This window comes from Sitophilus oryzae, unplaced genomic scaffold (assembly GCF_002938485.1).
Source record: "Sitophilus oryzae breed Bouriz unplaced genomic scaffold, Soryzae_2.0 scaffold_1494_pilon_pilon, whole genome shotgun sequence".
Taxonomy (NCBI): domain Eukaryota; kingdom Metazoa; phylum Arthropoda; class Insecta; order Coleoptera; family Curculionidae; genus Sitophilus; species Sitophilus oryzae.
In genome coordinates this window covers 214,417-241,294 of record NW_022146163.1, presented here as the reverse complement: position 1 = coordinate 241,294, position 26,878 = coordinate 214,417, and the positions used below count along the sequence as shown (strand labels likewise).

General features: G+C 30.8%; 2 protein-coding genes across 5 annotated transcripts; one reads left to right on the top strand and one right to left on the bottom strand.

Annotated features, from left to right (window-relative positions):
* Nucleotides 1–943: 943 nt before the first annotated feature.
* Nucleotides 944–7,781, bottom strand: LOC115877458. 2 transcript variants are annotated; one of them, XM_030893612.1, is made up of 4 exons: nucleotides 7,582–7,781; nucleotides 1,523–3,365; nucleotides 1,395–1,478; nucleotides 944–1,229 (listed from the first exon to the last, which is right to left on the bottom strand). In XM_030893612.1, the coding sequence occupies exons 2-3, from the start codon at nucleotides 3,300–3,302 to the stop codon at nucleotides 1,414–1,416; spliced, it is 1,845 nt and encodes a 614-aa protein (XP_030749472.1). In that variant the 5' UTR covers nucleotides 3,303–3,365; nucleotides 7,582–7,781; the 3' UTR covers nucleotides 944–1,229; nucleotides 1,395–1,413. The 2 variants fall into 2 exon arrangements, with proteins under 2 accessions (XP_030749472.1, XP_030749470.1); XM_030893610.1 differs by lacking the exon at nucleotides 944–1,229 and having other exon boundaries at nucleotides 1,303–1,478.
* A 5,168-nt stretch (nucleotides 7,782–12,949) lies between these two features.
* LOC115877457 lies at nucleotides 12,950–26,233 on the top strand. Of its 3 annotated transcripts, XM_030893609.1 has the most exons (5): nucleotides 12,950–13,038; nucleotides 13,187–13,252; nucleotides 17,723–18,093; nucleotides 18,156–20,171; nucleotides 24,386–26,233. In XM_030893609.1, exons 3-5 carry the CDS (start codon nucleotides 18,044–18,046, stop codon nucleotides 25,005–25,007), a joined length of 2,688 nt encoding a protein of 895 aa, XP_030749469.1. In that variant the 5' UTR covers nucleotides 12,950–13,038; nucleotides 13,187–13,252; nucleotides 17,723–18,043; the 3' UTR covers nucleotides 25,008–26,233. The 3 variants fall into 3 exon arrangements, with proteins under 3 accessions (XP_030749469.1, XP_030749468.1, XP_030749467.1); XM_030893608.1 differs by having other exon boundaries at nucleotides 13,187–13,232; nucleotides 17,723–20,171; XM_030893607.1 differs by having other exon boundaries at nucleotides 17,723–20,171; nucleotides 24,386–26,232.
* Nucleotides 26,234–26,878: the final 645 nt, after the last annotated feature.

Below are 26,878 nucleotides of genomic sequence, written 5' to 3'. Positions count from 1 at the left end.
CTGCTAAACGACTCTTATTTTATTTAACTTAATTTTACCAGATAATTTTGCTTTGCATCGTGATATTTTGACAAGGAAACTGAACTTGTGCTGCTTTTAAATAACATACCAATAACCAACATTTTACGTCGAATAGATTAGTTGATTGTTTTGATTACCTAATTTAAACCGGCCGACTATGTAATAAAGTTAAATAATGTATTTTTACCCCGTTTATGAAAATAAGTATTTTAGAAAGCCCGTAACAAGGAAAATAAAATAATATACAAAATATCGCATTTAAAAAAACATATAAGTTTTAGTCAATTTAAAAAAGACAAATTCCAACGAAGAAATAGTTAGGTCACTGCATTCTACGTGAAAAACTGTACGGGAGACCGTTTTCACCTTTTCGATAAGTTATGATACAAAGGGGATCGAAAAATGCAATAATTTCAGATTTGCCCTGTATTTTAGGAAGTAAGAGATCTAGGAGATATCTGTATGTAGCATCTTTAGTTTCATAAAAAAGTAACAGCGTAATGTGAAAACCGCATCTCTGTATCTCGACTCATAAACGAGAAACCCTGCAGAACACAAAAAAATGGGACACCCTGTACAGACGTACTGCCAAATCAAGAAATCAACTACGAATGAAATCCAAGATCGATTTATATATTTTATATATTTTAATATTTTTTTGCGTTCGTGATAATTCCTTTGCTACTTCGTCCAAAAACCGACAGTACGGGGAAGGAGCGTTTCGAGGAAGTAAACGGACGAAGGAGCGTTTTGACGAAGGAACGAAGGAACAAACCGTCGCATAAAATCGACATTTTCCATAGTAAATATAAGATTTTTGGACGAAGGGACGCGACGAAGGAAGGAAGTGAAGTGCGAAGTGTGAGTATGGGGCTTAACACGTTATACAGTGTAATAAATTGTAGTTAACTAGAAATTTTAATAGTATTTATTAAAAATATATTTAATAATTATATAATATAGTATGTAATTGTTTAAATTTATCATGAGTTATATATAAAATTAATGTAAATTTTCTTGGTTAACATAAATTATATTTCCCAAATGTATGTACTATATTAATGTACAGAACAGCCAACCTAAAGTTATATATACAGAGAGGTCAAAGACAAATTTTACAAATAAATATATACTATTATCTACACATACATTATTTGACAGTTTGGCACATTCCATTCCTGCATATTTTATCTACATGACCATTGCCAGTTTTTTTGTTATTAAGTCTTTGTTCCTTGGATTGTAAGGCTTTCCATTTATTATTTTTGTTTAAATATTCTATTCTCAACTGCCATTTGTTATTCTCTAATATTGACATAGTTAACCTTAACCTTAAATTGGAAATATCAAACTCAAACTTATTTATTACACATTTGTTATCAATTCCCTCTTTTATCCATTCGATGAATCTAACAAAAAGTTCATATTTTCCGGCACACAATAGTTCATTTTCAACAGTTCATTTTTCATTTTCAACAGTTACACAATAGTTCATTTTCATTTTCTAGAAATTTAATGGCATTTTGTTTATTATACAGACATATTTGTGTTTCAGCCTCGACTTTTTCTTCATGACTGAAGAAGAGGCTGATTGTATTTAATTTATTATCTGGATACATTTGGGTAGACATTTCAGCTTCAACTTCCGATTCCACCCTTTCATTTTCTTTTTCAATTAATTCATTAGTATCCAAAGTTTCTCCCAACAATCGTTCAAAGTTCTTTCTAGCAGCCGGAATAGGATATTTTCTTTCCACGTACGTTTTTTCCATAATACAAAAATTGGCATCTTTGTCTCTAAGCTTGGTTGCGTAAAAAACAACTGAAATTTTTGGATGACACGGCAGTACATCAGCTAGAATATCATCAGGATTAGTTAAATAACGTAAAAGATTATCGTCTGTATACAGTGGAGTTTTTCCTATAAGGAACAAAGGATCTTCTTTAAAGTTATGTAAATATTTCAGACAGGTCAATAAATTTACCAGCACTGCTTCTAGGGCAGATAACATTTTAGGATCTGATGCGAGTTTAAATGGATCGGATTTAGGTGACATAATGTTGACCAGCGTTGCCTGATATTTATTAAACACTATATGAACTTCCTTTTTGACTGCACTTGTAACAATATTTGGAACGTTGCTATGCAACGATCTATTATTCGTGCTAATTTGGTCTCTAATACAACATATCAGTTTGCGTATGAATTCGCCAATATCTTTAGATTCTTCGTCAAATTGTTGTTTTGTGTTGAAAACGTTCTTGACTTTAAACTTCTTTTTTATTGCTGATTTTATATTACTTATAATATTTGTTATGTTATTACTATTGAATATTGTGCTTACTTCGGCTTCCTTGATTATTAATTGTTCTTCTGAGGTGAATTTATCTCCATCAAAGTACAGGCCAATAGGTAAATTTTTAGAGAAATGTTCTTTTAGATCATTAAACAAATTTGATATTTTATTCAAACATTCTCTAACGTTTTTGATATTGTGTAAATCTACCAAATTGTTTTGATCATTTTGGAACAAACTTGAACGTAGTTTGTTGCTCAAATCCTTGTTGTATAAGAGTCGCTTAATAATTTGTGTAGTACGAGTTATGCATAAATTATTGATTTCTTTATCAGCCAGCTTGTAGGAGGTTTTTGTCAGAGCTGTTTCCATACATGAGCGCATTTTGTCCAAATCATAAATATATTTTAACATTCGGTAGTCTTCAGATAAAAGTTTCATATTTTTAAAATATTTTTCTTGGTCGAAGTTTTCACAGTTGATGTCATTTATACCTTTTTGGAAGTGAATTAAATATCCGCTTAGTTTATCGGCATTTGCTACTTTTTCATATAAATCTTTATGGTTTGAACCGTTCAAGACGAAGGCCGCGTATGTCAGCATATAAAACTGCAGCTCTTCGCCCATCAGCTTTTTTTTATAATCATCAGACATGCAAGCAATCATTCGTGACAATATCTGTAAGAGTAAGGCATATTGATGGCAATGGTCAGTTTTATTTAAATGTTTAAATTTGTTTAATAGTATCTCAATTAAAACCGTATCCTTTATCGGAGTACTTTTGCAATTGCCGCTCAGCAATTGATATATCAAAAGTTTCCATATTATATCGAAACTTTCTTCTTTATTGTAACGTTTTTTAATTAGCTTCTCTGATAAATAGTTGTACTTTAGAGCACTATTAAATTCCTTTGAATCCAATTTCAAACCTTTGTTTTCAGCCAGCTTACGGATCATGTATGGTTCGGCTCCATCCATTTTCATTCTTGAAAATTTTTTACTCTTTTTGATTGTTTTACTTAGGTGCTTACACAGAACCAGCTATATCTAAAAAATATATCAATTAAAAATATTTATTTTTCTAAAATTCATTTTCATTAAATTCCATTTTAATATAATAAATAAATATAATCATTTAAATATTGACTTTATTTTTAATTAGATTCCAAACTAGTGAAACTAACCATGGACATTAAAATATCGAAATATTGTACAGGGTATCCCATTTATTATTAGCCGTATTTTGAAATTTTTAGCCCAGCATTTGCCATATTATACAGGGTTAATGGGGGGTTGTTTTCTTACCTTAACTTTAAAATACTCTGTGCAATAATTTCGTATGTGATTTTCCTAAAATATAAATTTTACAGTGAGAATCATGTCTCCTGAGCATTTTGTTTTTTGGATCATGCTTTGGTTAATTTTTAAGAGCAAAATGAACTTGCCAGCAACAATTTGTAAGTTTTTCAATTATCATTTTTTTTTAATTTTTTTTTTCAATATGACAATCTGGCTTTGGTGATTATTTTGAACTATATACTACTATGAACTGCCGATCATGTTCGACGTTTGGGAAATGCCTGGCAGAAGGATTAGAGTTCGCGAAGCGATACCAGCTTCATTAAATGAAATTCGCTTGGTTCTTAAAGAAGAATGAGAAAGTATAACGCAATATAATATAGGCAGCCTCAATGACAATATGAACGGAAGTATACAGGCAGTTATAGCAGCCAATGGAGGCATCATAAAGTATTAGGGTATATTTTACATTTTTTTTTCTGTTTGTATACTTGAGTATTACAGATGTTTCTTTAATATCGTCAGTTCTGTTATCGTTATTAATGTTTATTAAAGCCAGGACTGTATCGTTAGTCTTTAAGTTTTTTTTTTAAATTTAGTATAGAGTATCCAATGCAGCATAATATGACGTTACGAGGATAGTCCCCAAAACCATTTCGTCATATTAAAAAATTACTTTCATCAAAATGTAATGATAATTGAAAAAATTGCAAATTGATCGTGATCAGTTAATTTCGCTCTTAAAAATTAACCAAAGCATGTATTGACATGAATCAAAAGACAAAAAGAGATGATCAGACGTCATGGTTCTGACCGTAAAATTATATTTTAGGAAAATTACACACGAAATTATTACACAGTGTGTTTTAAAGTTAGGGTAAGAAACAACCCTTCGATTAACACTGTATAATATGCCAAATACTAAAGTTTATATAAAAACTTAGTTTACGAATTAAAGTTGATATAATTATGGCTGTACTTAAACTGCCGTTAAACGGTAGCTTACTAAAATGCCGTTAATAGGTATGACGTCGTTGATGTGACGCACTTGACGGCTTTATGAAATATAGGAATTTTATAAGGACTAACCAACGCTATCCACTCCACCAAATAACCAACTTAACCAACGCAACTAACCTCGCCACTGATAAAAAAATTTAAAAAACAAATATAAATTAGTAAAAACCAACCAACCCCACCAAATAACCAACTAACCAATGAATTAACACCCTCCAAATAATCACGCTAACCAACCCGCCAAATAACTAAACCAATCCAAAAAAACAAGAGTCAAACCAATGCAATAAGATCACGCTATAAGCAAAAAAAAAATATAAAAAAGTCCTGGTCAGCGTGAGATTTGAACCTCGGACCATTCGCTCACGAACCGATAGCCTCAGCCACGGAGCCACAGGTGCTATTGCAATATGCTTATGGCTAGGCATTACTTTCCGCCGACATGAACGACGTCACAATATCTATTAACGGCATTTTAGTAGGCTACCGTTTAACGGCTGTTTAAGTACATCGTATAATTATATACAACTTGCTAAAAAAATCATGAAAATAATGCTAAAATTAACAAAAATATAACACTTTAAATTTGACCCAAAATTTTTTCGTTGCATTTTTTTGCATCTGAGTGTAGTCTATAATATTTATGCTCGTACACAATTTAGCTTTGAACTTTCAAACATTAGCGCTTTATTATTTATAGAACCTATAATAAATACCTAACATACTGTTGAATTAACATTTGATTTGTCATTTGTCAATTATCATATGTCAGTATACAGGATATTTCTCAAAAGTGGCTTACCCCCAATTTTTTTAATTTTTTAGATAAATAAACGAGATGAGGTACGAGTAAATACCATAAATCAGGATTCATTGACGTATTCTATTATTTTCGGTCACTTCCTGTTTCCACGAAAATTACTACACCTTTTGATTTTTAATGGCACCCTCTGTATTTTTTCTTTATTCGATAGAAAATGCCACTCTGAATAGAATGACATATCATACGTCAAGTTTTGGCATTCTTGCTTAAAAGATCGTATTTTAATTTTCGATCTACAGTAACATGGCTGTGTTAGTTTTTAATCAAGGAGCATTGGAAAAATTACTTTGATCGTTTAATGTTTTGCGTGTCTGGTTCTGGCCGATTAAAAGATGCCCAAAACGCACTTTTAATCATAATTCAATTTTTTCAAATGGAACGAGGGTGGCTCATTAGCATATTTGGAAGAATCATTTTTTTAATAAATATTTTGGTACCACAGACATAGTATTTCGAGTCAAATTGTCCTTACATTTATTGCCATGCTACTCTAAATTGAAATTTAAAATGCTATTGTTTTAATTGGAAATGTCAATAGCGAGGGGGAAACCGCTGACCTAAATTTTGTACACCAACTTCCCTTTTATGCAAAAACTTCCTCATACATTCCTGATACATCCTTTACATCCTTTTTACTTCCTTCTACCCCTTTTAATACTTTCTTTACATCCTCAATACTTAGAAATTTTGTATAAGGGCAAACCTAAACTATGTATTAGGATGTATTACAGGAAATATTTTAACTTCTACAGGGTGGCTCAAAAAAGTTTTAATCACTTGATATGCAGTCTAGTAAAGTGATCAAAAAGGCAGCCAAAATACAATAAAGTACAGGGTGTTGCATTAAAAAAAACATCCCAATCCCGATTAATCTTTAAAATTTGATCCACCCACATCAGCTCGAAATTTATTACAGAAGTCCTTTTAACATCATTTTCGTCAACTGACTCGTCGAAAATAAAGTTTCAAAAGTCGCGTATCGCCATCTGAAGAGAAACCAAATATTTTTATTCCATATCAATAAGCTTCCTGCTCTAAATATTTCCATCTTTGTATGTAAAAATATTATCCATACAATATACTGACAAACAATAAGCTGGCGCTTCGTGAGATTCCTAAAATACTCACTTTTAAAACAAAACTCGAAGACAAACGCTAGAGAATTGCTGCAGAATATTCAAAAACCGTATACAAAAAAATGTATTATTTGAATACCAACTTAAAGCAGTTCTAAGCTCAAGTAGCTCAAGTAGAGATCAGATTCTATGATCAACTATATTCTATATAAGGAAGTTCTCCTGTTTTTCTTTTTAATTTATAATAATTCTCCTGAACTTTACCTGGACTACCTTCATACTTCCTCAATACTTCCCCGATATTTCCTCCTACTTCCCCGTACTTCCTCGCACTTTCTCAATACTTCCTAAACTTCGTCTATACTTCCCCTACTTCTTCCATACTTCCCGTACATCCTCGCATACTTTCCCCTTTTTGTACACCAACTTCCCCAGCGGTTTCCCCCTCGGTCAATAGTTGACATATAATATCTCATTCAATTCAGAATGTCATATTGTATAAAAAATAAAGTAAAAAAATACAGAGTGTGTCATTTTAAAATCAGAAGTGGTAATTTCCTGTGAAACAGGAAGTGATCGAAAACAATTGAATACGTCAATCAATCCTAATTTATGTCATATACTAACATAGCGAAAAAGTTAAGGGCTTGAGCCTCTTTTGAGAAACAGTATAGATATTTATATTCTTAAATTATTAATAAACACACATGAGAGAATAAAACAAGATAACAAAACAACTAAAATTTGAAGATAAGATTAATTGAGCAGTTAATTGGAATTCACTTTAAGTGAATAACTCGAAAAAACTTGAGCTTTAGTTACAAGGACATGGACTTTAGAATAATAAATGTAGATAAGAATTATAATTAACACATTAAAGAGTAACCCAACTTAAATATTCCTTAAAATTTATCCTTTCAGAAACCAAAAAATCGAATTAAAATTTAATTTATTTTTTTGCTGACAATTTAATTCCTTTATATTAGTTAACTTAGGCAAGTCTATATTAATTAGTTAATAATAAATATATACATATATTTAAACTTACCAGTTAGCTACTACAGACTCTTATGTGTATACACTTTTATGTTTTTTTTTATCACTTATTTTGGGTGTAGTTTTATAGATATATTTTAAAATATATATTTGGTATCAATATATATTTAAAAATACACTACTACTAGAAAATAAATTGCGATTTTCTATATCATGTTTTTAATTTGATTGAAATACATATACAACTGGTTAATGATACATATATGTTTCAAATAAATAAGTACTTTACGATATTAGATTAGATTATTAACAAAATAAAAATTAATCCATTATCAGTAATATCCATTCTATTGTGATATTTCGTTATTACGATAGCATTTTTATTATCTATCCACATTCCATCAGGATGAGAAGTGAAATTCACTTGAACAAATCGTTGTTTACCTATCGGTATATGTATAATAATAAGAATATTGTAATACAATTATCTATTAATTGAAAGTCTTTAATGCGATATATCAAAAATCAGTTTATTCTATTGTTTTGGAATATTTTGTATGCAATGTTTAAACTCCAAGTCGTCCATAATATACAACAGTATAGATATCTAAGCGTTATACCCTCTCTTATACCCTATTACTAACACACACACTTTCACACACTTTGGAATAGTATTCCAATAAGGGCACAAATATAGTGAGGCATCTCGATGCGTTGCTCGCCAAGATGTTGGCCGTGCTTCTCGCCAGGATGCTAGCCGCGATGCATCCTACGCGCACTGTTTTAAAACGGCGAGTAAGTGCGCATAGGATGCATCGCTACTATCGTACCAACATAGTGCGGGGCATTTCATCTCGACGCGATACGCGCCGCATCTCGACGTGATGCAAGCCATCCGGCGATGCTGAATCAAACATGTACAAATCTATGCGTCAAAACCATAGACTTAAAATAAAATATAGACTGAGCATCTCATTCATAAATAGCTGGAACATGCGGTCAGACAATGTTTTGTTATTATTGTGTTATTGTTTTAGGTTATAACGAGTGCGACACGAGTGATAGATAGGTTGTCTCTGTCGTAACGGTCGTTCCCTGACGACTCTGCCGAGAAACACAACACTGTCTTTCGTTTCTCAAGTACACCTGAACTCTCCGTATCATAGCCGGGTAATTTTTTTATTTTAATGAAGCTATAATTAAATTAAAAATATATCGTATTTAAACTTTTTTATATTTTATTAAGATTTAGGACAGGTTTTTTAAATAAAAGTTTAGAAAAAACGTCTTAGAGTCCAAAAAGGATAAAAATAATAAAATACACGTTATAGGAGAAATTTTACAATCGAAATTACGTAATTATTGAAATGAATAATAAATTATTAATTTTAGTCAAACATTTACAACCCCTAATATTTATCAAAACAGGATCTATTTCACAGATATAATAGAATCGGCGACAGGGAGAAAAAAAAAATGATTGTTGTATTTTTTTTTCTGGTTAAGTGATGTCTTATTATGTAAATTAGAGAAAACATAAATCTGTTCCATTAAAGCAAGGAAGGTGATAGGAAGTGGATAAAATGAAAACTACATTTATTTAACTAGGTACTGTCTTTATTATACCGGGTGCGTCCCAAAAGTGGCTCATCCCATAATTTTTATATTTTCAAATAAAAAACAAGATTTAGTATGTTAGTATATGACATAAATTAGGATTGATTGACGCATTCAATTGTTTTTAGTCACTTCCTGTTTCACCGGAAATGACTATAACTTTTAATTTTTAAACGGCACCCTCAGTATATTTCTACTTTATTCGATAGAAAATGACACTCTGAATAGAATGACATGTCATATGTCAACTTTTGACATTTTCGCATATGGTTTAATTATAATTGTAACACGCGGTTCATAACGACAATTTGACTCGAAATACCAAGTGTGTGGTATCAATATATTCATAAAAAAATGCTTTTTCCAAATATGCTAATGAGTCACCCTTGTTCCATTTGAAAAAATTGACATATGTATGATTAAAAATACGATTTGTACATATTTTAACCGACTTAGACAAGACACGAAACCTATTAGACGATCAAAACTATTTTTCCAAGGCTCCTTGATTAAAACTTAGTGTTTTTAACAACACCATGGCACCCTGGATTGAAATTTAAAATACGATTTGTTTTTCAGCGACAATGTCAAAAGTTGACATATGATATGTCATTCTATTCAGAGTGTCATTTTTTATCGAATAAAGTAGCAATATACCGAGGTTGCCTTTAAAAATAAAAAGATGTAATCATTTCGGTGAAACAGGAAGAGACCAAAAACAACTGAATACATCAATAAATCCTAATTTATGTCATATACCTATAACATACAAATCTGTTTTTTTTATCTGAAAAAATAAAAAAGTTATAGGGGGTGAGCCACTTTTGAGACGACCCGGTATATTAAAAAATATTGTTTCATAATGTAATATCAATTTAAAATTCTTGTATGTTATTTTATATGCTCAAGATAATTTTAGAATAAACCATATTTTTAATAAAATCATTATTAATTATTAACAGGGTTATAATTATGACTTTGTTACAATGTAAGTAAGTAAATAATGTAATGAGAAAAAATTCAGATTTTACATTTTACTAAAATATTATCTAAATAAGCGCCTTTCTACAACAACGCCACTGGCTCCCAATGGGCAAATTGAGAGTTGTCTACCGGTCGAAAGTCGTTTCAAGACTTAAATGGATTATTTAAGTCAAATTTCTTGCAAATTTGGCACTGGCGAACCATATTTTATAGTTCTTGAACAGAAAAAGTCAATAAAATAAACACTTAAGGACTACAAACTAAGAAAATGCGTTAATACAGCCGGGGACATAGCGGCATCAAAGCTTTACCGCACACTTGCCACGCGTACTACAAGGTAATAAATGAATGAATAGGCTCCCTCGCCTCTAATCGGTGTTATCATATTGTAAAGAACTTATCCTTTTTAAACAGTATCCGACTTATAATTTAGTAGTATAAGGACTATTTAATACATCTATGGAATATTAAAACCTACTTTATTAAACTGTAGTATTAATATCTCAATATATGTGTATAACAAGAAAAAAATATTGATAATATTAAAGACGTGACAAGATAGGCTGGATGAGGAAAGCTCGGTCGACTGGAGGCGGCGGAATTTCCAAAATTTGTTATCTTATTGGAGTTTGTCTAACTCGACAGTCGTAGTGGAAGTGGAAACGGGGAAGTTGTTGTCCATCTCTGTTTAAGCTTAGACTTTTTATAGGCGTTTCATTCCAATGCATGTAATTCCTATGCCTAGATATCCTATTACCGGACCTGTATGTTCAGAGCGATGCTTCCTATGAAACAAAATTTTTGTTTTTTGCGAGAAGTGGACGCGGATGCCTGAAACTTTACATTTGATTGGTCGGTTTAGGATCACTATTCGTTGAGCATATGTTGAACTAGAGTTGGGTGGAATAAAATGTTCACAATACTAATATTTAATTTATCACCAAAAATGTAATAACCTGGATTCTACAGGGTCCGGCCATAGAGCGTCAGGCATCTGCAGCTCCTATAATAAAAAAACTTATGAATTTTGTAGTCCAGACATAAAGTATGTATTAGGATGTATTTGAGGAAAATATTTGAACTTCTAAAGGGTGGCTCAAAAAAGTGTGAGTGGATCGCAAATATTTTTTTAAATGGAACACCTATATACAGGGTGGCGCAACTCATTCGCCTCGGTTGATTATACGAAAACGAAAATATGTAGAAACAAAGTATTTTATGAGCATATGTGGGAAGACAATGTGCATAATTTAAAATTATTTTGAAATGAACAGGGTATGTCAGAACGTCAGAACTAAGATTTACACCAAAGTTATATTTTTTCTTAGGGAACACAGTATTTTATTTCATATTTGGATCCTTGGACACAAAATAAGGCATTTATTTTAAGGGTTATTATATATTAATATGTTTACAAGCTTTGGTTTTTGAGATATTTAAAGATATTTAAATATGCATGCTACAATGGAATAGATTATCAACACCCTGTACATTACTTTCTAGAATTAATTATTGTGCTGAGTTTAAAGATAGAGAAATAAACTTTACTGAAAAATTGTTTTGCTCCCTTAAATTTATACAGGGGTACCAAAAATTGATGATTTATTTTAAATATTTATTTTACATAAAAACCCTGTTATTTCAAATACGACAACTTGTATTTTTTAAAATAAATCGAAACAGATTCAAATGCTCTTTCAAACTATATTAGCTCAGATTTTGAATAAAGAGCCATAGGTATTCGAGGCTCCAACTAAAGTGAGAACATATCTACATACAGGGTCCGGCAATAGTGCGTCGGGCATCTGTAGCTGCTAGAATAAAAAACTTGGGAATTTTCTTGAAAATTCTTGGAAAATCTTGGATGTATTCCAGGAAAATATTTTAACTTCTATAGGGAGGGTCAAGAAATTAATTAAAAAAAAAAATAGAAAGGCTTGCGACGAATTATCTAGAGAAATGCTTCTTAAGTCTTCAGTGAGAGAAGTAAGGCGTATATTGGATAAGCGTTTAGAAGTAGGAGCTGGGCATATTAAAAATTTGATATTGTGATTGTCTGTATAATACGATGTTTCTGTTGTAATAATTATAATATATTTTGTTTTATGACAGTTTTGTTTTCTAAGGTAAAATTACTAAATAGCACAAATTAAAAATGCTTAATTATTGACAGATGCGACTTTTCTATTTTTTTCCAAAGGCTACTTGTTTAAATCGTGATGATTGCGAATTTTAAAATATTATTTTTTTACAAATTTGCTTGTAATTTTTTAACGGAATGAGATAGCCAATTCTGTTGTTTATAAAATTTGTTCAGAAAAATCAGCTCTATTTAAATATGCCAAAATATAGGTATGTTTCTGGGAAAATAAAAATCGATGACGTCATTATATATCAATTTCCAAATATGGAGAAATATGCAAATTTGGCTTAAAATACACTTTATTTAGTCCCATTTAAAAACCTCTTTTCAGATTTTTTTTATTATTTTTCGTTTTCTCGTAGAGATGAGACATCGAGTTCCGCTCACCCTGTACACAGTGGTACCCAAAAGACATAAAATAAAAAATGGTACCAAAGAATACAACAATAAAATACATTGGCGCAAATTGCATAAAGTCAGGCAGAGTTGGCGGTAAAATAAAGCATATTATTATGATGATGACGATATACGTATATTTTAAATATTAATCACAACTGATAAAAACAAAGCAATAGAGTCCAATACTGCACTATTTAAAAATTAAATTAATCTATATCTCTTTATATTTTGTTATCATATCAATTATTTTATCACTCCCATATATTTTGTTAAATATATTTTAATAAATATAAAATTTACCGATATTTTGGATACCTACTAGCTAATATATATTTCGTTAATTTTATTTCGAGTTTATAGAGTTGGGTAAGTAATTTTACTTTATTTAAACTGCAGGTTAATTTTGATATTAGATTTTTTTCTGGTAAAAAATTATAAACATTAAATAAGTTATATTGTATTTAAGTATACCTAATATTCGCTTATTTTTAAACTTATAAATACTTATATTTAGGTTAACCTGTTTTATGGTGTGGTATATGGGCACATAATATGGCAAGGTATTTGAATCGAAGAGATGGTAAGATTAAAATTAATATAAGGCAACAAATTTATAATTAAAATTAACAAATCATCATTATTTTTGTTTTTGATTGATAGGCTCAATTAGTAAACTTTTGATTATGTTTAAATTTAGTATTAGTAATGCACAAAAGATTATAAATAATAGAGGTATTTAATAATAAGAACTAATATAAATAACCTTACTTTGAAATAGTTTCTTCGAAAAAACTCCCTAGAAATAGTTTTATAGGTACATTATTTTTCAAAAAAATTAAGAGTAAAAGTAACTTAAGTATTGTAATACGAAACTGGGCAAATCTTGTAATAAAGTGCGTAGGTACCTGTAACAATTTGACACCTCTGACGCCGCCAGTTGCGATTTTATCATGCCTATCATCACGTGTTTTATAATCATCAGCAAGTTGATCCTTCTATTTTGTTTTTTCAATTTTTATTTCTTTATACCGAAATTAAAAATAGACGCCTTTAAAAAAAAGAGAGACATTTTGGGACAAAACCTTTTCAATAGGCCTTACCTACTTATGGAAGGTCATAGAATTAATTAATTCTATGCCTACCGCTCCATGTGAAAATTAAGGCCAGAGTTTGACGCTAACGCACGTTACCTGTTAAATTAGGTAACGTGTTACGTATAGTATAAATTCATCATAAAAACGGTAATCCGTTATTTTGCTAGGAGTGCGCACGAGCGCATAAGCTACGTACCATTGCGATAAAAAAAAGTAGTACAACAAAATATAATTTAATCTGCTATAATAAAATATTAAAAATTGCCCATTTTTTAAAGGTAGGTAAATTTTTTATACTTTTATTTCGCCACGTATACCTACCAATTATTACCAAATTCATGGTGACGCCTAAAAAGTTAGATGGCATAATTGTAGTGTTTTCATGGAGACGATGATATCCACTTGTCGATATCCTTATTATAGACCAGGAGTTCTATCTGGGACTACTAACTCTTGTACTACTTTTTTTTATCGCAATGGTATATGCTACTATGGTATAAAGTAAGGCTTAACCTTACATTATAGACAGGGTGTCCCAATATTCCGTGGACATAGAACTACTACGTATTTTTGGAATCAAAATAAGTTCATTGGGCACAATTTACCTCTATACAAAAGTGCTTCGTTTGTCCGCTAGACGGCATCAAACTTTAAAAAAATAAACACATTTTTTTAGATATTTTAAGAATCGTTATTCGCATTTCAATGATATTTTGGGTGACTATGTTTTGCTAATTCATGTGCTTTGGCATTTTACTTTCACAAAATAAAGAAAAAGTACGGGAAGGAACTAAACTATCCCACCCCTACATAAATGTTAGTATAAATATTATTCAACTCCACCGATGACAGACTTTCTTTTCGTAAAATGGTCCCTCTAGTATTTAATACATTTTTTGTCTCTTGTAAAGAAACGTCAAATCGCATAGTTTGTCAGAAAAACATTTTTGGAGAATTTATTTTTCCAAAGTAGACCTACAAAATATACAGCGAGCTCCAATATTTCGTGGACATTACGTATTTTTTTAATCAAAATAAGTTAATTGCACGTAATTTGCCTTTATACAAAAGTGCTTCGTTTGTCCAGAGCCTCAATAAAAAATAAACCTGAACGTTAATTAATTTAAAATTTATTAATTTTATTAAGCTTTTTATGACGCTTATTGTCAAATATAATTTGTGATACTAAGATAAAATTCCATATTTTTGCCAACTAGATTACTAGAGCATAACAGATTTTATGCGCCTCCATTGCTTGATGTGACAAAAATATTTTTCGGAAACCAGCTTCGGAAATTTTTTTATTCCTCAAAATTCTTAAATAATATTGAAATCGGGGTTTTGTCATAATATTTAAGTAATTTTTTTTTGCTAGTGCAGTTATTGGAACTATAAAACACCTAGGTACTAGGTTTGCGTGATGTAACGCTGTTTCGGGTAGTAAAAAATAGTGAAAAAGAATTCGAACTAGGCGTCTTGTGTTGTGACAATTTCAAATGTTAATAAAATTGTCTAAAAAAATGTTAACGCGTAAAGGAGAGCGTAATTAGAGAGTTTTTTGGTGCAATAACATTCAATAACTCAACTTTCACGGATATTCAACTCTCCCGAAACAACATTTTATAGCTTCATAATTTCTTACACCGATTTGATCAATAGCAAAAATGGATTCAAGCAGTTCGACGAAACAAGTAACTACTATATTATGAGAAGATGAAATATATTTTGCAATATTAATAGTATACTTTTTTAATCAACTATTGATTAAATGTTTTATGAACATCTTAAAATTATAATTATGTACCATTAAAAAATTTCGTTATAGCTGAAATAGCTCCAATTACGCCCCACTAGCAAAACCGGTGATAAAACTATGCTCGCTACCGTAGTTGAACTCATCTAATTTTTTTTTAACTGGAATAATAAATTATAATGCAAGTTAGATTTTCGTAAGATTCAAAATATTTACCTTTTTATTTTTTGTTTAGAATTTCCACAAATTACCCTTTCTAACACTTTTAGAATAATTATATACTAATTTTTTCGTTTACTCACCATTTAAACCCCTGTATTTGCATGTGTTTGTAATTTACGAGTTCTCCGGCAGTGGCAGCACTGGCGGAGAATGCACCAAGCCTATAGACATTATTGTTACTGGCCATGAACTTTAAAATTCAAAAGATTTTGACAATATTGATATCTAATCTAAACTGCTGAAAAATTGTAGATTTGACGACATTGCCCCGCATTGCCGTTAATGTCTGTTTTATTGCGGGCAGTCATAATATAGAATAGGAATAGGGTAATGTTTTTGTTTATTTAGTGCCTACCAGCTGGCATTTCAAATTTTTTACGTGTCTAACCGCTATCAATAAGCGACTCTCCTTTCACCGCAAAATTGCACGAATGACTTGATTGCTTGGATTCCAAACTTTTTTTTTCGTGTTTCTCTCTTTTTACGTATTTTTTATGTAACTTTCATACGTATTTAGTAGAGTTAAATGTTCCAAACAAACAAATTCCACTTGTCAAAAAATTCCTCTTGTAAAGACAATCCATGAAAATACTGCATTATAATTGTTTCATAGAGGAAATCGTTAGAATGACAAATATTAAAACTTTATAAATATGACTTATATGTTATTTGCTATATTTCTAAGATTGTCTTGATAACAAAATTCTTAAAACGAAACTATAATCTCTAATAGAATGGTTAATTTTCGAATCTCGTTTAGGAACCTAGGTATATAGGTATATATAGATATAGTTCCGTTTAAAATAACGAGCTGTCAGCAAATTTTACAACAGCAAGGTTTATTTTTTATCTCGAAAACAAATTGGTACAGGATAGTTAATAGAAAAATTATGAGACATAAAAGTAGTTTCCATCTATCTAATCTATCTAAAAACACTGTAATTTAGATAGATGGAACAGTTTTATATAAAAATATCAATTTTCAAAATGATGCGATGGTTTGCCTACCCTATACCGGGTGCGTCTCAAAAGTGGCTCACCCCTATAACTTTTATATTTTTTCAGATAAAAAAAAATTAGATTTGGTATGTTAGTATATGACATAAATTAGGATTGATTGGCATATTCAATTGTTTTCGGTCCTTCGACTTCCTTTTTCACTGCAAATGACTACAACTTTTGATTTTTAAATGGGATCCTCGGTATTTTTTTACTTTATTCGATAGAAAATGACACTCTGAATAGAATGACGTATCACATGTCAATTTTTGACATTTTCGCATATGGTTTATTTGAAATTGTAACATGCGGTTCATAATGACATTTTGACTCGAAATATCAACTCTGAGGTATCAAATTATTCGTAAAAAAATGCTTTTTTGAAATATGCTAATGAGCCACCCTCGTTCCAATTGAAATAAATAATATATGATTAAAAATACGATTTGGGCATCTTTTATCCGGCCAGCATAAGACACGAAAAACATTAGTCGACCAAATCTATTTTTCCAAGGCTCCTTGATTAAGAATTAGTGTTTTTAACACAGGTATGGCACTCTAGATTGAAATATAAAATACGATTTTTTTTAAACGAGAATCTCAAAAGTTGACATATGACAAATCAATATGTCAACTTCTGACATTCTCGTTTTTGACATTCTATTCAGACGGTCATTTTCTATCAAATAAAGTAAAAAAATACCGAGGATGCCATTTAAAAATCAAGAGTTGTAGTCATTTCCGGTTAAACAGGAAGTGACTGAAAACAATTGAATACATCAATCAATCCAAATTTATGTCATATACTACATCCTAACATACCAAATTTCGTTTTTTTTTATCTAAAAAAAATAAAAAAGTTATAGGGGTGAGCCACTTTTGAGACGCACCTGGTATAAAAAGTTATAGAATTTTACGCATTTACGCCACACTGTATTTATTTCATTTTTGATGGTAATTAATGATTATAAATTTATTCTAGGACCAAGTTATGGAATCTATTTGGATGAATTGGATGAAAATGAGGATTATAAGTTAAACGAGTTGAACCAACGCTCTGAAAAATACTTAGAGCTCAAAATGAAAAACGTGGATTTGAAAGTTACAGAACACGAGGCAGGATTATCGGTAATTGATTCAAAAATATCATATTTAAATGTCAAAAGGAAAAATGACAGCTTGAAAGATGAAGAACTAGAAATAGAATCTAATAACCATTCTACCGATGCTCAAGACGCCAAAAACCTGTTAATTGAGTTAATCGAGTTAATAGTAAATAATAAGGAAACTATTAATTTCAAGTATGTTTGCAATTTGGAATGGATTGCAAGGCTATTGGACTATAAAAAACTCGTACGTATAAGGCATAGTCAAAATATTAAATTTTACATTATTATTTACATAAACTGTTTAAGAAACCCAGCCTCCAAAGAAAACAAAGTTTATAATATCATATGTACTAAAGAAAATCTTTTAATTTATCTGACATATCTAAAATCAGAACTGAAAAATGAACGTAATAGAACAAATATACCGAAAACGCTGAACGAAGACTGTATCTCCTTAAAAAATATATTTTATTTGAGGAACATACTACAACATTTAAAATTTGCTGCCTCAGATAAAATAAACCGTTATAATGATCTTTGTGAATTAGTAATTGAAAGAACATTACAAATTTTAGCTGAAAATCTGAGAGATGTTTCTAGCTCAATAGCTAATATAATGATACAATACGAGGAAAATAATATTCCACTAAAATCCTTATTGACCTTCATACGTAATCAATTATCCCATTCAATTTTGCTTTACAAAAAAATGAACATGGAATCTAAAAATAAATTTAGAAGATTGCAAAATGATTTTAGTGTACTTTTTACTATACTGTGGGAAATTCTAGAAAAAGAAATAATTGCCGTTCTAAGGAAAAAAATTAAGAACATGATAGAAATGGGAGATATTAAGGAGTTGGAAGCAATACTAGTCACAATTATGGACAATGAACCAGTTTTTGTTGAAAAACCTATCATAAATAATATAAATAGATTGAACATAAAAGAAATCCAAACTAAAATTACAAATTATGATGAAAGTTATGGTAACATGTATTTAGGAATGCTACTTGTAACACTCCATAAAGAAACAGGAGAAGAATACAATAATATCTTCGAGGAGATTTATTCGTATTTAGAATTAGACGGCAAGGAAAATAAAGAAATATCTGAAAATTTTAGACTTTTTGTATATCAAATTTTAGAACTAAGAACGTGGTCAAATATAGAGCGTATCAAAGAGGTTATTAAACCATTCTTAAGTGAGACTAATTCTAAACATATTGCTTCTATAAAAAACCAAATAGAACGTATAAACGAAGGTAATATTAATAGATCCACATATACCAATAGAAAGGTTTCAAAAATTATTAACAAAATAAATAATTTTATCGAGAGTAATTCGGTTGAATTGTTGGAAACAAGAAGATTGCGTTCGGAAATCACAATAAATACTAAAGAAAAATTTAAAATAATGAAAAAAATTAAATTTAAAATAAATCATAAATATCATGAAAATTTTGAAGTGTCTAAGAAGGACGCAGGAAGCATTCAGGGCGAGGTAGATTTAAAAAAACTAGAAAACAAAATTACCAATTTTTTTCTGGAGAAAGCTAAAAATACGGCCAGAAATAATAGACAGAATAATAGAAACAAGTATATTGAAAAAACTGTTAAAAAAACGTTTAACACGTACTTAAATAATCGGATCACCGAAAGAGCAAATATGTTACATCCTAAAAATAACTATAACATTAACAACAGTTTCGTGGTAATGGCAGCTCAGAAAGTGATAGTTTTAGACTTGCTGGATTGTTTAACATGGCTACATGATACAACAGTCGATTTGTGTTGTACCGCAGAATTAGTTCCGATATATATCGAGACAAAGTTAAGAAATTTACTGGCTCATTCTTCAGATATTTTACCAACGATTTTACCTATGAATCTCGACGTACCGGTCTTGTGGTATAACTACAAATTTCGAAATTACAATACAATATTTGGATTAAAAAACGAACAGAAAGAAAACATTAAATTTCGACAATGCGATAAAAAATCCGAGAACCTGAAATTAAAAAGAAACAACAACGGAATCAATCCAGATGTTATAGCAAACTACAAGAATCATTTGAAAATTGCCGATGAATTAGATAAGTTTTTTGAAAGCGCTCGGAAAGGAGATAAAAAAGGAATTAAGTTGTATCTAGAGTGTGAAATGGACTTAACGATTGTCGATTTAGAAGGAATGACGGTGTTAGATCGAGCCATTCAGTCAAAACATGTTAATTTCGTGAAATATTTAATAGAGGAAGAACGAGCCAAAGTTACTACCAAACAACTTGAAGTCGCTATACTACACAAGTACAGCGATTTAAGGTAAAGTATACATTAAAAAAATTAATTTGTGAATTTAATAACAATACTGAGGGTTGTTTTTTACCACAGATTGTTGTAGTAAATTTACCATCCGTTCTTTGGTTTTATAATCTAAGAGCTAGCAACGTTTTCGAGACAGTATTTTAAGAAAGCTGGCTCTTTGATATACTATCTTTTACTATGCTCTCTGTAACAGCATGCGACCCATCTGGCTGCCGATACCCGTTGCGTTCACTACTGCGCAGCGAAAGAAGATCCTATATATGTTTTATATTTAGTCCGTTAAATTCTAGTATTGAATATAAATCGAACAAGTCTACATAGCGCAGCACATAGTAGTCCAGTCATCTTAGTCGAAATAAGGTAGGAATCTCGGAATTCAAGATAACCGGCTGTAAACTCGTATAATCCTTTATTTGAACATCCTAAAATATGTCTCAAAACCTACATATGACAGAGTGTGCGCGACTTGTAGATAACTGAGGTCAAAGGTCAAAAAATCGATTTTTTGTGCATTTTTTGCAAATATCTCGTTCCCTTTCACATTTATGCTATTTGTATTTATTACAAATATTGTTGAGGATAAAATTCTCTACAACTTTTGTTTCAAAAATTTTTTTGTACCTTAAACCGTTTTTGAGATAGAGGGCGGTGAGCGCGCAGTCTTTCATTATGTACGGTATCATTCAAGTTCAACCTGCAGTCTCGGTCAAAAACACGCCGTATAAAGTCCGTTAATTACTGAAAAATATATAATTATAAATAATTTACATTTTTTCATAAAAGATCATATTGAATATAATTATATTATACTTAGATTTATACTTAATAATTATATTTTAAGTAAATAAAAAGACAAGAAATACATTTTTAATTTATATGTCTACTAAAAAATACGATTTCATATATTTCTCATGGTTGAAATTAAAAAAAATTGAATCAAAATAAAAAGAACTCCATGTTCTTATTTTTAGTTTTCTTCTTCTTCTTTATCATCGTCGTCAGGTCGTTGTGGAATTTCAAATTCATCTTCATTTTCATGTTCAACGACATTTGTCTCCAAGTCTTCTAGGATTTCGGAGTCAAATGTACCATCTTCATTGACATCACTCTGATAGGGTGAAGCATTGAGACAAGCTTGCCCATTACACTGGCCACAAGCTAAAGAGCACAGCAACCCCGATTTCCTGCATCCACATCATGAACCATAACCATTCTTGCAGTTGAAGAATATTGTGCAAATTTTCTGGAGCTGAAGGTAGAATAGTAGTGGTAGGTTCCAGGAAATGATATTGGATTAATATTATAAAAAAAAAGTTTACGGATTTTATGGAAAATGTACTTAATTATTTTCTACTTGAAATGTAATTATCACAAACATCACAAACAAAGTAAACAAACAAGGTACACAAACAAGCAAACAAAAGATAATACAAAACATTATACAAATAATATTGTCAATCTTATTGTTTAAAATAAACATTTATAAAGGTACTGAGGTACAAAAAAAAATTTTAAACAAAAGTTGTAGAGAATTTTATCCTCTACAATATCTATGATAAATACAAATAGCGTAAATGTGAAAGAGAACGAGATATTTGAAAAAAATGCACAAAAAATCAATTTGTTGACCTTAGACCGCACTTATCTGCAAGTTGCGCACACGCTATCATATGTAGGTTTTGAGACATGTTTTAGGATGTTAAAATAAAGGTTTATACGAGTTTACAGCCGATTATCTCGAATTCGGAGGTGAAACCCCTAAGATGACTGGACTATAGAGTTTCCGACTGCGAACCGAGGATTCAGAGTTCGAGACCGGGTCAGGGCAAAAACTTTTTTATTTTCTTTTCTTTTATATTCTGATAGTAAAGTATTAAATATTTGTTTTTTTTTGAATCACCAGAATTATTTATTACTTCGACTCCTCGCTTGATAGACGGAACCTCTACGTGCTGAGCTATGGAATCTTGGTCCGTTTATATTCAATACTAGAATTTAAAGGACTAATAAAAATATAGGATCTTCTTTCAATGCGCAGTAAGGAACGCAACGTTTACCGACAGCCAGATGGGCCGCATGCTGTTCCAAAGAGCATAGTAAACGATATATTAAAGATCCAGCTTTCTTAAAACACTTGTTTTGCCGACGTTGCTAGCTCTCGTACTATTACAACATAATTAGGAAATCGCTGTATAGTTAATTTGTGGAATGTATAATATAAACATGTTATAATATACACACACCGGAAAAGTCTAGGGATATTACAATTTTATCCAGCCATCGTCAGTAATTTTATTATTTGCATTTCTGATATAATAAAATTGAAATAAACAAATAGTTTACAGGACGTATTGGAAATAAAAATGCGAAATTTACCGAATTTTTCAAATTTACCTTGATTTTTATTGAACTCAAAAAAATACACACATTTTTTTAAATTCTAAACTGTGAATTAAAAAAAAGATAAAACTATTTTTACTTAATAAAGGGTATGACCTCCTCTACTGTTCATTACAGTTCTACATCGTCTCTCCATGCTCCTGATCAGGTTGTCGATCTCTTCTTGAGGTATAGCCTGCCACGCTGCGTTCACGGCCCGAACCAGATCCCTACGAGTTTCTACTTCCTCTGGACCGCGTCCCATACGTGATCGATGGGGTTGAGGTCAGGAGATTGTGCCGGCCAGGGTAAGATGTTTAATTGATGAACACTTACCACTCTGGCTGTATGAGGCCGTGCATTGTCATGCATGAGAATGAAGTTTCTCCCAAAATCATTGGCATATGGTAACACGACAGGCTCAAGAATTAAATCACGATATGTGATTCCTGTTAGAAACCTTTCAAGAAAAACGAGATCGGTTTTTCGGCCTAACTGGACCTCCTCAGACCATAACTGTTCCCCTTGATAAGGGTGCACTTCCTGAACATGATCCAACCGAATAAGATTTCCCGGTTCTCTCCATACCCTAAGCCTTCTCGAATCCGGATGAATTCCAAAGCGTGACTCATCCGTGAAGAGAACATTGGCCCATTGTTCATTCGACCACTGAACATGATCTTGAGCCCACAAATATCGTACCTCTCGATTTCCTCTCGTTAAGGGTTGAGCTCTCCAGGGGCGTCTGCTTCTCAAGTTGACCTCTCTTAATCTATTGCGAACAGTGTCAGGACTAACGGTTATATTATGTGTTTCCTGGAGAATTAAACTAAGCTCTGGTGCTGTAAGAGTCAGTCAGCGTCGAGCATTTAATTGTAAAAAATGATCTTGCTGAGGGGTAGCAATGCGATGTCGCCCTGTGTGCCTTTCAGCAACATCACCACTTTCACGGCAGCGTGCACTTAATCGCGATATTACACTTTGCGTTGTATTTAATGCTCTTGCTACGTCGATTTGGCGCATTCCAGCTTCGAGCATACCCATGGCCCTTAGCATTTCGTCTCTGTTAAAATGTCTACGCTCCATAATGTCGTTTAATACTAAACAGAGTTATTTGAATGAATTCTGGCCAGTTATCATAAAAACATAGCCATTACAGGTTAAATTCGAACAATTGATGCTAGGTGCTTTTTATACATTTGACAAAAAATGCACAATCACTTCTGCAAATATTCCAAATTTAGAAATAACTAGTGGAAGTGTGACTAAGAAGTGTGACTACTTCGTTTCAATCGAAGTAGAAAGAATCGGCCTACAAATATGTGGTTGTTTATTCAAAACATTTATTTTTAACTTTAATGAAATGATATCCCTAGATTTTTCCGGTGTGTGTATATATATATTTTTATATTCACCAATATCCTTTGTGAATTTATTTAAAAAATGTGTATCTCATAGTAAATTTATTTATTCATTGTAAATTTAGCTTTTATCGTATATTTAACTACAAAATGAAACGTTGTGTAAATTAAAATAATGGAGGTCCGACAATTATTCTACTCTCAATATCATATTGGCTGTTACAAACTGATTTAGTGCATTATGTAAATTTTGAGACTAATAAAGAGTAAAATTTGATTTCTTACCCAGTCCTACACGTCACGAGCCGCCTCCAGTTTACTTATTACATATTTTTACCTCTCTCACTTTAAAGTAACCGACCCCAAGAGGGCAAACTGTACTAAATAAGCTGTGGTACCAGATTCTAATTTAACTAAGTCGTCTAAGTAAATTTCTATTATTTGCAATAACAAAGTATTTTTTGTTTGCAGGTATTTACTAACAAAGGCCGATAGGTCCTTAAGCGATTCTTTTGACGCTGAAGGTACTTACAAAACTACAAATAAAAATACTCTTCTCAATATTGCTGCCGAAACCGGAAATTGTGAATTTTTCCAGTTCCTTATTGATCAAAAACAAAAACTCAGAAGCATCCATTTAAGTTCGGCTTTTGAATTAGCCTGCAAAAATGGTCGCCCCAACATTGTCAATCTGATACTTAATGAGTATGGTAATTTTCTAGTTAATATTCATTCGGTTCATCGTGCCCTAACATTGTCCATAAAATATCACCAGATCAACATTGTACCCTTACTTTTGCAACACATTTCTGACGTAAATGACGCAAAGATCATTTCGAACTTTTATCTGGCTGCTCAACTGGGTTGTACGAGTACGGTCTTGGAGTTCATCAGAAGAAATATCGATATAAACTGTCAAGATTCGGATGGTTGGAGTGCTTTGCACCATGGCGCTCACAAAGGTTGTATCAATGTAGTTCAAATTCTAATAGAACATAAAGCAGATTGTAAATTAACCAACAATAATGGTTTCACGCCACTAGAATTAGCACACGATAGCACTATCAGAGAAGTCTTAAGCAAATACGTATAAATCGTGTTACAGCGTTTTCAGGTGGAGCGAAGCATCCGCGACTTCGAGCAAGTACCATGAGTTTATATGAACGATTTCACATGGGTCGCGTATGCTCCGTCCGGATAAGCGATATTGAAAAAACATCCGTGCGTACGCTCCGCGCGTACGGTCCGCTCCATCTAAAAGCGCTGTAATACATTCTACTAACTCATAAAAAATTAACATTTTTATATTTATTTTTTTGATAAGTAGGTCAATACTGGTTGGGCGAATATATTAATTAAAAAAAAACAAACCATGTTTTTTTAATTATATACATTATATTTTTAATAAAATTGTACATCGTGTTAAAGACGCTACTTAATACAGTTATTTTTCTACAACTCATAAAAAATTAACAATTTTATATTTATTTTAGTTTGATAAGTAGGTCAATATTGGTTGCCCGAATATATTAATTAATATTTACAAACAATTTTTTTTTAATTATATACATTATGCTTTTAATAAAACTGTAGAAAACTTTGTTATCTCGTTTTATTGTATAAGTAATCGGCTCGGTGTTGTTTGCAATCCTTTTAATTGAACCTATTTGAGAACCAATTAATAAATGTACATTAATAATTTTAAAAAATATATATATTTAGTTGTGATATTTTTATAACGGCGCTAGTGAAAAAACTAGAAGAAATATTTAGGTATAGAGACATTACTATACAGGGTGAATCTATTTGTTTTAGTTTGAAAAGTAGGTCAATATTGGTTGGGCGAATATATTAATTAATATAAGCAAACCATTTTTTTTAATTATATACATTATATTTTTAATAAAACTGTACATCGTGTTAAAGACGCTACTTAATACAGTTATTTTTCTACAACTCATAAAAAATTAACAATTTTATATTTATTTTAGTTTGATAAGTAGGTTAATATTGGTTGCCCGAATATATTAATTAATATTTACAAACAATTTTTTTTAATTATATACATTATGCTGTTAATAAAACTGTAGAAAACTTTGTTATCTCGTTTTATTGTATAAGTAATCGGCTCGGTGTTGTTTGCAATCCTTTTAATTGAATCCTTTAATTGAATAAAACTGTACATCGTGTTAAAGACGCTACTTAATACAGTTATTTTTTTACAACTCATAAAAAATTAACAATTTTATATTTATTTTAGTTTGATAAGTAGGTCAATATTGGTTGCGCGAATATATTAATTGACATTAACATTATTTTTTTTTAATTATATACATTATGTCTTTAATAAAACTGTACAAAACTTTGTTATTTCGTTTTATTGAAATGTATAACTATATACTTTATTAAAAATTCCTTTATGGGTATTTCGCCACTGCACTGCAAGAAAATCTACAAAATAAAATAATTATTTTTTGTAAATACTTCTGCGTTAAACCTAAACGGACGCTGCTTGTCAGAAGTTATGTTTACAGTAATACAAATTTGCCTAACAAAGAAAAAAAATGCTTAACGTTTCGGAAAGTTATCTCTTTCCGTCGTCGGAAACAAAAAAATACAAAGAATAAAGAAAAAAACTATTTAAAATATTTAAATTCAACTATTCGAGAACACATTACTTTTTTAAAACCGATATGTCTACAAGAAACCGTTGACGTTCTGTTAAAATGACATTTTTAACTTGATATTTAAACTTCAAAATTAACAATTACTACCTGATAACAATTACTTAATAAGGTAAAACCAAAAAGCTTCAAACTTTCTGTATGATTATTTTTAAATTTTACGTATGTTATATTTATTTATCTTGTTGTATCTATTGTTCTTTAAAATCAAAGAAGCGATTGCAATCAAGAAGCAATACATTTATTTTTATTAGATTGAATTAAAAAAGCCACTTTTATT